Raw genomic sequence first — 13,463 nt, forward strand, 5'->3', positions numbered from 1 at the left:
GCATTCCCTCTAGTCTTACACTGGTAACTTAGGGACAGCTAGCGGAGATAGCCCACGTGCAGCTTTGCGCGAAATAAAAAACAAACAAACAAACAGTGTTACATTTGTCTTGCCTTCGATATCTGTCATCATCATTTGACAGAAGCTAAGAGTTTTTAATTTTTTAACTGAACCAGTTATTTCATGAAAAATACGATGATACAGTACAAGAATATTAACAAATTATCGTCTATTATGAATATAAAATTGTTCGAATTAATATGTAAGAAAATCAAAACAAGAATCTGAGAAAAAATACTGAAAAACCAGTTGCTTTTCAAGTTTAAGTTTTATACTGGTATAATTAAACACTTGAATATAACTGTTTATATTTAATAGTTTATTATGTTATCATCTGTTTAACACTCACCTGTCATCAATTAAAAATAAATCTCCTTCTGAATAAATGCACTTTCCCCTCCAGGAGAAAGTGTCGCCCTCTATTCTTATGGGCGGCTCCAATCCTTTTTGAAACCACAGACCAGTCCATCTAGCGGGAAACTGACATTCGATAGAAGCTACAAATAGATAAATTCCTTTAGGTAAGTGATACCGGTATTTGAGGTGTTATAAAATTTAGTTAAGCTAAAAAACAACCTAAAATAATGAGATGTATGTGATATGTAAGAAAAACATTACTCACTACCTGGAAGAAATACTTGGAAGGACCCTGAAAGTTGCTACGACCATAATATCACTTGAGATAAACCTTTCATGCAAAGATGTTTCATTTGAATATTTCACAAATAAAATTTGTCCATTTAAAGGAAAAAGCAAAGCGTTGTTTTTAGAGTAAATTGAAAAGTTAGATTTAGAATACTTATAGTCAAGCTAATGTTGGCCTGAACAGTAAAACTCACTGTGGTCAAAATTTAATCTGAGGAATATTTCAATCGTTTCACGAATTAACGAAGGCTAATGTTGGCCTGAACAGTAAAACTCCCTGTGGTCAAAATTTAATCTGAGGAATATTTCAATCGTTTCACGAATTAACGAAGGCTAATGTTGGCCTGAACAGTAAAACACATTGTGATCAAAATTTAATCTGAAGAATATTTCAATCGTTTCACGAATTAACGAAGATACGAAAACCAAAAACAAAAAGAGAAAGTTTGAGGAAGTTACCGTAAAGAGAAGAAAAACAATCATTCATGCTAAGCTGAACATAACTACAACAGTATCACGATATCTTCACAATATAACAATATATAAATTAACCAAATTAACAAGGGTTAGTTAGTATTCACCAAAGGGTCTTCGATTTACATAAAAACGGTGAAAGAACAAGGATTCGAAATGTAACTGGCATGTAACATTGCGTGCAAACGTGTTATTACATTTTACACAATACAGTATATTTTTCCAGTACAATTTTCCTCGATTCCATTTTCATAAGTCTGAATTTTTGTTGATGAGAAAGGTTTTGCTCACATTGAAATATATGCTACAAGCTGCAGCTTTATAGCAACAGCAGTCAAGTTTAAATTTACCATATTTTTAGTAATAAGAAATATCACAGGTAGATGTGCGAACACAAAAAAAACAAAACAACAGAAAACCAACTTCAACATCAAGGTTAAATAAAGGTTCACTAGGGGGCCTGTTTTTGCTGCCAGATGAGTGCTAATACCTTCTTTTCTTTACTATTTCATTGTCACTAGATGAAAAAAAACAAACCTTCAATGCTATATTTATCTGGACAACCTTAAACTTTTCCTAATAAACAAAAAACAAAACATATCGGCGGTTAAACAAGGACTTATCAACGCATGAATAACAATACATCCTATATAATGTATAAAATAAATTATATTATTAGATGCCATAGTTTTCAGCTTTCTGTTGTCAAGACTCCAGCAATTTGAAGGTCGCGGTTTCGAATCTCCACGCCCCAGGCACGCTCTCTTTTTCAGCTGTGGAAGCGTGAAAACATAATGGTCAATCCTACTATTCGTTGCTAAAAGAGTGGTGTAAGAGTTGGCGGTGGGTAGTGATGACTAGCTACCTTCTCTCTCGTCTTACACTGCTGAATTACTGACACCTAGTGCAGATAATCCTCGTGCAGCTTTGTGCAAACTTCCTAACAAACTTGATAACCTTGATTTCTCAAAGAATGTGATCAGCTAAGTGTTAAAAATCTCATTGTTGTCTCTATTTAACTGTTAGAAATATATGTTTATTCTTATTTATTTATTAGTAGCACGACAGTGCTACTTCTCATTGTTGTCTCCATTTAACTGTTAGAAATATATACATATATTTATTTATTTATTGGTAGCGCAACAGTGCTACTTCTTATTGTTGTCTCAATTTAACTGTTAGAAATATATACATATATTTATTTATTTGTTGGTAACGCAACAGTGCTACTTCTCATTGTTGTCTCTACTTAGCTGTTAGAAATATATACATATATTTATTTATTTATTGGTAGCGCAACAGTGCTACTTCTTATTGTTGTCTCAATTTAACTGTTAGAAATATATACATATATTTACTTATTTATTGGTAGCGCAACAGTGCTACTTCTTATTGTTGTCTCAATTTAACTGTTAGAAATATATACATATATTTATTTATTTGTTGGTAACGCAACAGTGCTACTTCTTATTGTTGTCTCAATTTAACTGTTAGAAATATATACATATATTTACTTATTTATTGGTAGCGCAACAGTGCTACTTCTCATTGTTGTCTCAATTTAACTGTTAGAAATATATACATATATTTATTTATTTGTTGGTAACGCAACAGTGCTACTTCTTATTGTTGTCTCAATTTAACTGTTAGAAATATATACATATATTTACTTATTTATTGGTAACGCAACAGTGCTACTTCTCATTGTTGTCTCTACTTAACTGTTAGAAATATATACATATATTTATTTATTTATTGGTAGCGCAACAGTGCTACTTCTCATTGTTGTCTCAATTTAACTGTTAGAAATATATACATATATTTACTTATTTATTGGTAACGCAACAGTGCTACTTCTCATTGTTGTCTCTACTTAGCTGTTAGAAATATATACATATATTTATTTATTTATTGGTAGCGCAACAGTGCTACTTCTTATTGTTGTCTCAATTTAACTGTTAGAAATATATACATATATTTACTTATTTATTGGTAGCGCAACAGTGCTACTTCTCATTGTTGTCTCTATTTAACTGTTAGAAATATATACATATATTTATTTATTTATTGGTAGCCCAACAGTGCTACTTCCCATTATTGTCTCTATTTAAGTATTAGAAATATATATATATATTTACTTATTTATTGGTAACGCAACAGTGCTACTTCTCATTGTTGTCTCTACTTAGCTGTTAGAAATATATACATATATTTATTTATTTATTGGTAGCGCAACAGTGCTACTTCTCATTGTTGTCTCTATTTAACTGTTAGAAATATATACATATATTTATTTATTTATTGGTAGCGCAACAGTGCTACTTCTCATTGTTGTCTCTATTTAACTGTTAGAAATATATACATATATTTATTTATTTATTGGTAGCCCAACAGTGCTACTTCCCATTATTGTCTCTATTTAAGTATTAGAAATATATATTTATTTATTTATTGGTAGCACAGTAGTACTCTTAATAATTGATATGCTTATCAGTTATTAAGGGCAAGCTCTCCGCAAACGTTTGAGAAAACCAGTTGAAAAAAATAACTGTTTTTCACTGATTTTGTTTTCGTATTTTTGTTATGATGAAGCTAGTACAATAGACTTTTATCTTTTGAAGTTATGGAAAATGAGCTGTTTCCCCCTAAAATTATTTCACACTAGCCTGACTACTCGTTTCCTGGACGCCAAGAGTCGGCAGTAGGTGGTGATGACCTTCCCTCTAGTTTTATTCTGTTAAATCTGGAACGGCTAGCACAGATAGCTCTAGTGCAGCTTTGCGCAAAATTCAAAAGAAACCAAGCTTAGCTCTTAGGTGTTGTGTGAAAAGTTTTCGGTTATTTTTGAATAACTCAGTGGTTAAAACAGATACTCCACCACTTTAAATGTAACTCTTGATCACTTATTTTGAATAACTCAGTGGTTAAAACAGATACTCCACCACTTTAAATGAAACTCTTGATCACTTATTTTGAATAACTCAGTGGTTAAAACAGATACTCCACCACTTTAAATGTAACTCTTGATCACTTATTTTGAATAACACAGTGGTTAAAACAGATACTCCACCACTTTAAATGAAACTCTTGATCACTTATTTTGAATAACTCAGTGGTTAAAACAGATACTCCACCACTTTAAATGTAACTCTTGATCACTTATTTTGAATAACACAGTGGTTAAAACAGATACTCCACCACTTTAAATGTAACTCTTGATCACTTATTTTGAATAACACAGTGGTTAAAACAGATACTCCACCACTTTAAATGTAACTCTTGATCACTTATTTTGAATAACACAGTGGTTAAAACAGATACTCCACCACTTTAAATGAAACTCTTGATCACTTATTTTGAATAACTCAGTGGTTAAAACAGATACTCCACCACTTTAAATGAAACTCTTGATCACTTATTTTGAATAACTCAGTGGTTAAAACAGATACTCCACCACTTTAAATGAAACTCTTGGTCACTTATTTTACTGAAAGCCAAAAACAACCAAGTTTATAATAAGAAAAGTTCATAAGTTATATCTTCATTGAAACTTAATATTAAGAGCTATATTTATTTACACATAGTTTAGGGTTAAGGCTCATACGAATACAACAAATGAATACTGAAAATAAAAAATTCAAATGAATGTTGCTGCTCTTTAAGTAACATTTATCAAAAAAATATGACATCGAAACACAAGGAACAAATAGCAGACTTCCATTCGATATCTATTCAATAATCTATAATTAAAGACACGAAGGGATTGTAACAGAAATAATGGAACAGCGTTATTGCGCTGAGTTAATCCGATGTGCTCTGATTCAAAGAAACGTTGGCACCATAATAGCATATTCCAAATTAATTCCCTAGACGAAAACGCATGTTATCATTACTGAGGAAGTAAATACCGAAGAATGAGGTTGGGAAATGAACATTTTAATTTCTTTTTGAGCGATTTACGCTTGGAGTGTAATGCTTCTTTATCGCATAATTTTACCAAATAAATAAACATGGTGCAAGCTAATGTTCAGAAAAACAGAAACACTGCTGTGCATTTTCAAAGAGGATTACCGGAGTTCTTTGCAATTAATACTGAATAAGAATACTTGCTAATGGATTGGTAGTACACGTAAATATTATTTCGTATCACGTTTATCGACTTTTCCACATCACTGAAACGCCTATTAAGCAGGACGACCAAAGGCACGAATGTACTTCCAGTTTCGATTGTGACCTTCATATTATTAGAAAGACACGTATTTCATTTTCAGGATGATGGACTTTATGTTTTAACCCATTCTCTAATAGCATACCTTGTTTAACTAAGTACCAAGACTCATCAAGTTTGTTTCAGTTACCATAAAAAGGAACGTGAGATTTAAACAGTTAACATTAACTGAAACTAAACCTATTATTTGAAGGAAAAAAAACACATCTTTTTCAGACGTTCTTCAAGAACTTTTCGTGAAAGGAACATCGTAAGTGACTGTGTTTAAAAATACAGAAATATATTCTCTCATCTCATTGGTGATTATTCAATTAAAATAAAACAGTGTCCGATTAAGAACTTACACACGTTTCACGACTCACAGATCTATTATTATACCTTATTCTTATGATTGTTTTTTGTTTTGAATTTCGCGCAAAGCTACACGAGGGCTATCTGGGTTAGCCGTCCCTAACTTAGCAGTGGCTGCTATTTTATCAATAAAGAGTGGGATTGACCGTAACATTATAACGCCCCAACGGCTGAAAGTACGAGCATGTTGGTATGACAGGGATCCGAACCTATGACCTTCAGATTACGAGTCGAGCGCCTTAAACCACCTGGCCATCCCGGGCCCTTTTCTTACGAAAATGGAAACCGACCTTATCCTGGATCTGCTTTAATTAGCAAATTAATATTCGAAAATAAATTTTACCATAAGGTAGAAATAAACAAACTAATTTTAAAAGCAAATTAAACTAATGTTTGAATAATTAAACACATTCTTCGTATTTACATTCTCACTAAATACCAACATAAAACGTAACACTTGTTGCCTGTACTTAAAATACGCATTGGAGGTGGCACAGCATTATGGTTAAGTTATTCGACAGGTAATTTGAGGGTAGCCTGAATCCTCGTGATGACATTTCAATGTTTTGCTGGTAAAATAGTATTTTAAGAGCCAGTGGTGGGTGATGTTGAAAATCTCACTATAAGATTTAGTACGTTAAGAATAAATATTCTTTTATGTCTCATCTTTAGCTGTTTCACCTATATTATACATTATTATTATTTATATGTGATTTATTTATGTCCTACAAGTTAAAACATTATTTATTTTGACTTTTTAATTTGGACATCACAATTTACAAATTTAACTCCCTTTTACATTTCTGGGTAATGATTTTATCCAGTTCCCCGCTAGTACGGACTTACAACGTTAAAATCAGGGGGTTCGATTCCCTCCGGTGGACTCAGCAGATAGCCCAATGCGGCTTTCCTGTAAGAAAACACACACACGCGTTCATATAGTTTACTGAAATTTAAACTTTTAAGTAGTTTGTTAGATCTCATCAAATATCCAATAAAGGAAAGACATTTTCTACTTAACTTTATTGTCTCGATTTTAATTAAAAACATTTGTTTCTTGTACTCTTTTAATGTCTTTATTTACAATTCAGTAAATATTGTAAAACTAATTAACCTGAGTTACTTCTTCACAGCTATTAAACTTTAGAAGATTAGATGGAACACTTTAGACTTTCACTTTTCTTTTTGGTCTGGCATGGTTTAGTGGTTAGGGTGTTCGACTCTCTATCACCGAACATGCTGGCCCTTTCAGCTGTAAGGGCGTTATTATATGTCAATTAATTCCATTATTCGTCAGTAAAACAGAAGCACACCAGTAGTAGTGACTAGTTGTTTCCTTCTGGTCTATCATTGCTGTCCTAGGGACGACTAGAAAAGTACCTTATACAAACAGCCACGAATGAATAATTTATCTCTGTATCTAACAAGCAACTTTAAGACTTTTTTTATTATTATAAGTATGAAACGTTAAAACAACGCGATAACGAAATTTTTTCTGTTAAAAATATCTAGCATAATATGTACTAAATGCGTCGCAAATGAACATAAATCATAATGTGAAAGTAAATTAAAATCGTTTAAACATTACCGACCATCAAAGAGATCATTTCGTACATTACCAATTCTCTTTTGTAACATACTAGGTAAGTCCAGTGAGCTGTCGAGAACAAATAGGCCATTCAACACAACAAAATAAACGTTTGTCACACAAACATAATCAATCATCTAAGCTATGCAGTTAAGAAAGTAAAACATGAATGTTACGCTCCAATTTGTTGCTGACGAACTGCGCAAAGTAACAACAGTTACTTATAGATATAAATAAGTATTGGGGCACTCACTTTGTATTTTGAGACGATCGCAAATAGAATAATTAAAAAAACGTCAAAGTAAACACTATTTAAATCATATTTCATAACTAGTTGTTTTGGATAAGATAACTGATGCTTGAAACTCTATTTTAACGAGGCATCGAGTTACACGATACTGTGATTACGAGAAATTAGAGGCATTAGTGTTACTGTTCGAAATAGGTTCATAAATTGTTTATTATAAATATGGAAAGAAGAAATTATAATATTTAGATTCTTTCTTATTAGTTTTATTTTTTTAAATTTCGCATAAAGCTACTCAAGGGCTATCTGTGCTAGCCGTCCCTAATTTAGCAGTGTAAGACTACAGGGAAGGCAGCTAATCATCAGCTCCCACTGCCAACTCTTGGGCTACTCTTTTACCAACGAACAATGAGACTGACCGTCACATTATAATGTCCCCACGCCTGAAAAAGCGAGCATGTTTTGTGTAACGGAGATTTGAACCCTAAACCTTCAGATTACGAGTCGAGTGTCTTAACCACCTGACCATGCCAGGCCCTCTTTCTTATTAGAAAAAAGTGTAGAATTATTTCTTTCTTATTTTCGTTATCAAGATTAACACATTGTATTTGTTGATGAAATAAATCATTTTGGGTCAGTTAAATCATACCTTAATTATATAAATTGTGTGCAATTTGAGCTGCAACACGTTTTTTGTATTTAAAATATTCATAACTTATTTGCAAGTAGCTGTTCATTTGAAAAATTATTTAATAGTAATTGGTAGAAGGTTACGTAAGTTCGTGATTAAGGGAAGGTTATCTTAGGTTGTTGTTTGAAGTTAAGTATAAGGCTACACAACGGGCTATTTGTGACCTGCCCGCCATGAGTATAAAAACCCAGTTTATAGCGTTGTAAGTATCTTGCTGCATGTATCTCGCCATGGACCCAACAGACTTTCCAGTCAAGAGCCAGCCATACACTGCGAAGTAATTGGACATACAATACACTATACTATGATATCTATATAGATTCATAATTGGTATATATTTCTTTATTTTCCAGTTTCTTTTTTCATAAAGATCAGTTCTCAAGTAATTACAGGGTCTCATAACAGATCTTATAGGTTTAGGGATGATTCTTATAGATTTGTATTATCGACTAATAAATCTAAACACTTGTATCTCAGGACGGCTGGTATGGGTATTAACACTTTTACTAATAAAACAGAGAACAACGTTTCGACCTTCTTAAATCATCTTCAGGTTAACAAATTAACAACGAATCTAAACATTTATTTTTCTTTCACTGTCTCTGTTATGTAACGCTGACAGATATAGAGCTGGATTTAGATTACAGTCATAACTGTGCGTGAGTGTTGTCTTTCTGTGTTTCTAATAAAGTATTTTTATCTGCCTCTTTTCTGACTTTTCGTTTGTGGATAGGATGTTTAGGTAGTAGAAGTGATTGTTTGTTTGTTTGCTTGTTTTGGATTTTGCGCAAAGATAAACGAGGGTTATCCTCGCTAGTTGTCCATAATTTATCAATTTAAGACTAGAGGGAATTCAGCTAGTCATCACCACCTACTGTCAACTTTTTATCAACGAATAGTAGGACTGACCGTCACATTATAAAGCCCACAGGCTGAAATGGCAAGCAAGTTTGGTGTGACGGAGATTCGAACCCGCGACCCTAAGATTATGTAAGTACAAAAGAAAACATCTAAACTAGAGATAAGCACAATTATATACTAAGAAAATTGTCTCTCCTTATTATTAGTGTTATTTTAAACGTCTGTGACGTGTTTTGTTATCTTGGCGATTCTAAAAATGTTCCAAAAAGAATGAATACCTCCTACTTCATCACATGTGTGTTGTTTTTTAAAAACATCATCAAATTCCAGTGATCCTAAAAAACGTGATTTAAAATACTGGCGTGAGCTAAGTAGTAATATTAAAACATTATATTTATTTTCCTACGCAATTATAAATTTCCAGGCGATGTTTGATATAAAGCTACATTCGCTTCCACAGTACTTCAAAATTCTCTAAGTTTCACATATGTGTACATATATGTATATCCTTAATAAACTACTATCCCGTGATTACCTAGAATGCTTTTCTCTAACTGAGTAAAGAAAAGCAGTAATTGTAAATGATAAACACTGTTTTGCGTGATGAAGATAACGAAGTCTGCTGCGTTTAAATTACAACTAGTGAATACATTTGTATTCAGACAAGAACGTTTACAAGAAACAAGTTGAAAAAATACAGTTTTCTAACATGTTCATTTCTAATTACATTTATTCAATCCCAGTAAGCTGGTTGGTGGTTTCCTGTGCTAGTTTATATATTTGGATTTCGTGGGTACGATATCAAAGAACAAAAATTTTCGATGTGTTACTAAAACTTGGTGGTGTGCTTCATATAGCTTCCTATGAACATTTTCGATGTGTTACTAAAACTTGGTGGTGTGCTTCATATAGCTTCCTATGACCATTTTCGATGTGTTACTAAAACTTGGTGGTGTGCTTCATATAGCTTCCTATGACCATTTTCGATGTGTTACTAAAACTTGGTGGTGTGCTTCATATAGCTTCCTATGACCATTTTCGATGTGTTACTAAACCTTGGTGGTGTGCTTCATATAGCTTCCTATGAACATTTTCGATGTGTTACTAAAACTTGGTGGTGTGCTTCATATAGCTTCCTATGAACATTTTCGATGTGTTACTAAAACTTGGTGGTGTGCTTCATATAGCTTCCTATGACCATTTTCGATGTGTTACTAAAACTTGGTGGTGTGCTTCATATAGCTTCCTATGACCATTTTCGATGTGTTACTAAACTTGGTGGTGTGCTTCATATAGCTTCCTATGACCATTTTCGATGTGTTACTAAACCTTGGTGGTGTGCTTCATATAGCTTCCTATGAACATTTTCGATGTGTTACTAAAACTTGGTGGTGTGCTTCATATAGCTTCCTATGAACATTTTCGATGTGTTACTAAAACTTGGTGGTGTGCTTCATATAGCTTCCTATGAACATTTTCGATGTGTTACTAAAACTTGGTGGTGTGCTTCATATAGCTTCCTATGACCATTTTCGATGTGTTACTAAAACTTGGTGGTGTGCTTCATATAGCTTCCTATGACCATTTTCGATGTGTTACTAAAACTTGGTGGTGTGCTTCATATAGCTTCCTATGACCATTTTCGATGTGTTACTAAAACTTGGTGGTGTGCTTCATATAGCTTCCTATGACCATTTTCGATGTGTTACTAAAACTTGGTGGTGTGCTTCATATAGCTTCCTATGAACATACGAGGAAACGAGACATGGACTTATTTAACCATTTCTCTATGTATGTCGCGATAATAAACTGAACATTTTACAGTTTCTACTGGTTTTTACACCAAGTTAGTCAGATGGTGCTTTCCGTAAATGTTTTTAAAATGATTGTCGTCTGAGAAACTATTACGCCCTCCCAAAACAAAAGGCGTGACATAGCAGTTAGTATAGAGGGCCGTGGATCCGAGGATTGAAGACTTGCATACCATGGAGAGAAAAACAAGTCACTCTTTGTACTTTGTTCTCTTGGATGGGTTATTAGTGTAACAGTCAAATTCCACTATTTGATTAGAGTAGCTCAGGAGATGATGGTGGGTACTGCTTACTAGCTGTTTTCACACTAGTTTAACAGTTTAACCCGTTAACGAATGTTTGTTGATACTTGTAATTGATATACAAGCAATGTGAACGGTTAAACTAAACAAATTAGGCTTGGATAAATTAAGGTAAACGTAGCCATTCTCAAAATTTACAATCTACCCAACGATCTTTCATGAGGGGTGCCAATTTTCATTTCTTTGCAGTTGTCAGTAGCTTGGTAGTTTAAGAAGACAAAACAAATAATGTTTAATAAACATAACCTCAACAAAAATGGCGATTGAAACACTTAATAAATTAATATCAATATTACAATTGGTAAATTGATTTTCGTCTTAATATTATTTCCTTGTAGGTTAGACAGGCGCATTTATATTCCTTTAGTCGTGGTATTATTCTGGAGAATAATGGTTCATTCTTCAATGTTACGAAGCTGGAACCATCGTTCCAACTCTTCATCATAAACTAGTGAGAATTTCATCTTTTTCGACTTTATCTTCTATAGAAAGCCCTTACATTAGTGCATAAAAATGAATAAGATTTACTGTTTCATTAAAATGTATTTCATGTCCGTAAGCAATGCAGTGTACAAAATGTGATTCTGAATATTTTAGTCAGTGTTTCTCAGCAATTCATTGCAATATTTCAATAAAACGTAGTAAACCACAGAACAGAACAGAATCTAGTGGCCAGCACACTCGTCACAGGACACACCAGAATCTTGTGTCTAGCACACTCGTCACAGGACACACCAGAATCTTGTGGCCAGCATACTCGTCATAGGACACACCAGAATCTTGTGTCTAGCACACTCGTCACAGGACACACCAGAATCTTGTGTCCAGCATACTCGTCATAGGACACACCAGAATCTTGTGGCCAGCATACTCGTCACAGGACACACCAGAATCTTGTGGCCAGTACACTCGTCACAGGACATACCAGAATCTTGTGGCCAGTACACTCGTCACAGGACACACCAGAATCTTGTGGCTAGCATTCTCGTCACAGGACACACCAGAATCTTGTGGCCAGCATACTCGTCACAGGACACACCAGAATCTTGTGTCTAGCACACTCGTTACAGGACACACCAGAATCTTGTGGCCAGCATACTCGTCACAGGACACACCAGAATCTTGTGGCTAGCACACTCGTCACAGGACACACCAGAATCTTGTGGCTAGCACACTCGTCACAGGACATACCAGAATCTTGTGGCCAGTACACTCGTCACAGGACACACCAGAATCTTGTGGCTAGCATTCTCGTCACAGGACACACCAGAATCTTGTGGCCAGCATACTCGTCACAGGACACACCAGAATCTTGTGGCCAGCATACTCGTCACAGGACACACCAGAATCTTGTGTCTAGCACACTCGTCACAGGACACATCAGAATCTTGTGGCCAGCATACTCGTCACAGGACACACCAGAATCTTGTGGCCAGCATACTCGTCACAGGACACACCAGAATCTTGTGTCTAGCACACTCGTCACAGGACACACCAGAATCTTGTGGCCAGCATACTCGTCACAGGACACACCAGAATCTTGTGGCTAGCACACTCGTCACAGGACACACCAGAATCTTGTGGCTAGCACACTCGTCACAGGACACACCAGAATCTTGTGGCCAGTACACTCGTCACAGGACACACCAGAATCTTGTGTCTAGCACACTCGTCACAGGACACACCAGAATCTAGTGGCCAGCACACTCGTTACAGGACACACCAGAATCTTGTGACCAACACACTCGTCACAGGACACACCAAATTCTAGTGGCCAGTACACTCGTCACAGGACACACAAGAATCTTGTGGCCAACACTCTCGTTACAGAACATTCCAGAATCTTGTGGCCAATACACTCGTCAAAACCCAGTTAATCCAGAGAAAGACGAGTTTTAAAAAAAGAAATAAAAGCAGTCAAATTAAAAATAATTTATGAAATAACAACAGAGAAAAGGAAATAATATAACAAGAGATCAGAATGAAAGGTAGAATATATGAGAAAATATAAATAAAAATACACTGTATTATTTGTGGTTTATGAATTTTGCGCAAAGCTACACGAGGGCTATTTGCGCTAGCCGTTCCTAATTTAGCAGAGGGAAGGCAGCTAGTCATCACCACTCACCGCTAACTTTTGGGCTACTCTTTTAACAACGAATAGTGGGATTCATCGTGACATTATACTGCCCCATGGTTGAAAGA

The 13,463-nt window shown here is 34.6% G+C and overlaps 1 protein-coding gene across 1 annotated transcript in view; it reads right to left on the reverse strand.

Moving 5' to 3' along the window:
* The window catches only part of LOC143229686 (uncharacterized), a 108,453-nt gene that overhangs the window by 65,522 nt on the left and 29,468 nt on the right, over positions 1-13,463 (reverse strand). The window contains exon 2 of the mRNA XM_076462388.1: positions 410-557. Within this exon, the coding sequence (XP_076318503.1) occupies positions 410-557 (148 nt within the window). The remainder of the gene's footprint in view (positions 1-409; positions 558-13,463) is intronic.

Source organism: Tachypleus tridentatus, chromosome 1 (assembly GCF_004210375.1).
Source record: "Tachypleus tridentatus isolate NWPU-2018 chromosome 1, ASM421037v1, whole genome shotgun sequence".
In the NCBI taxonomy this organism is placed as follows: Eukaryota; Metazoa; Arthropoda; class Merostomata; order Xiphosura; family Limulidae; genus Tachypleus; species Tachypleus tridentatus.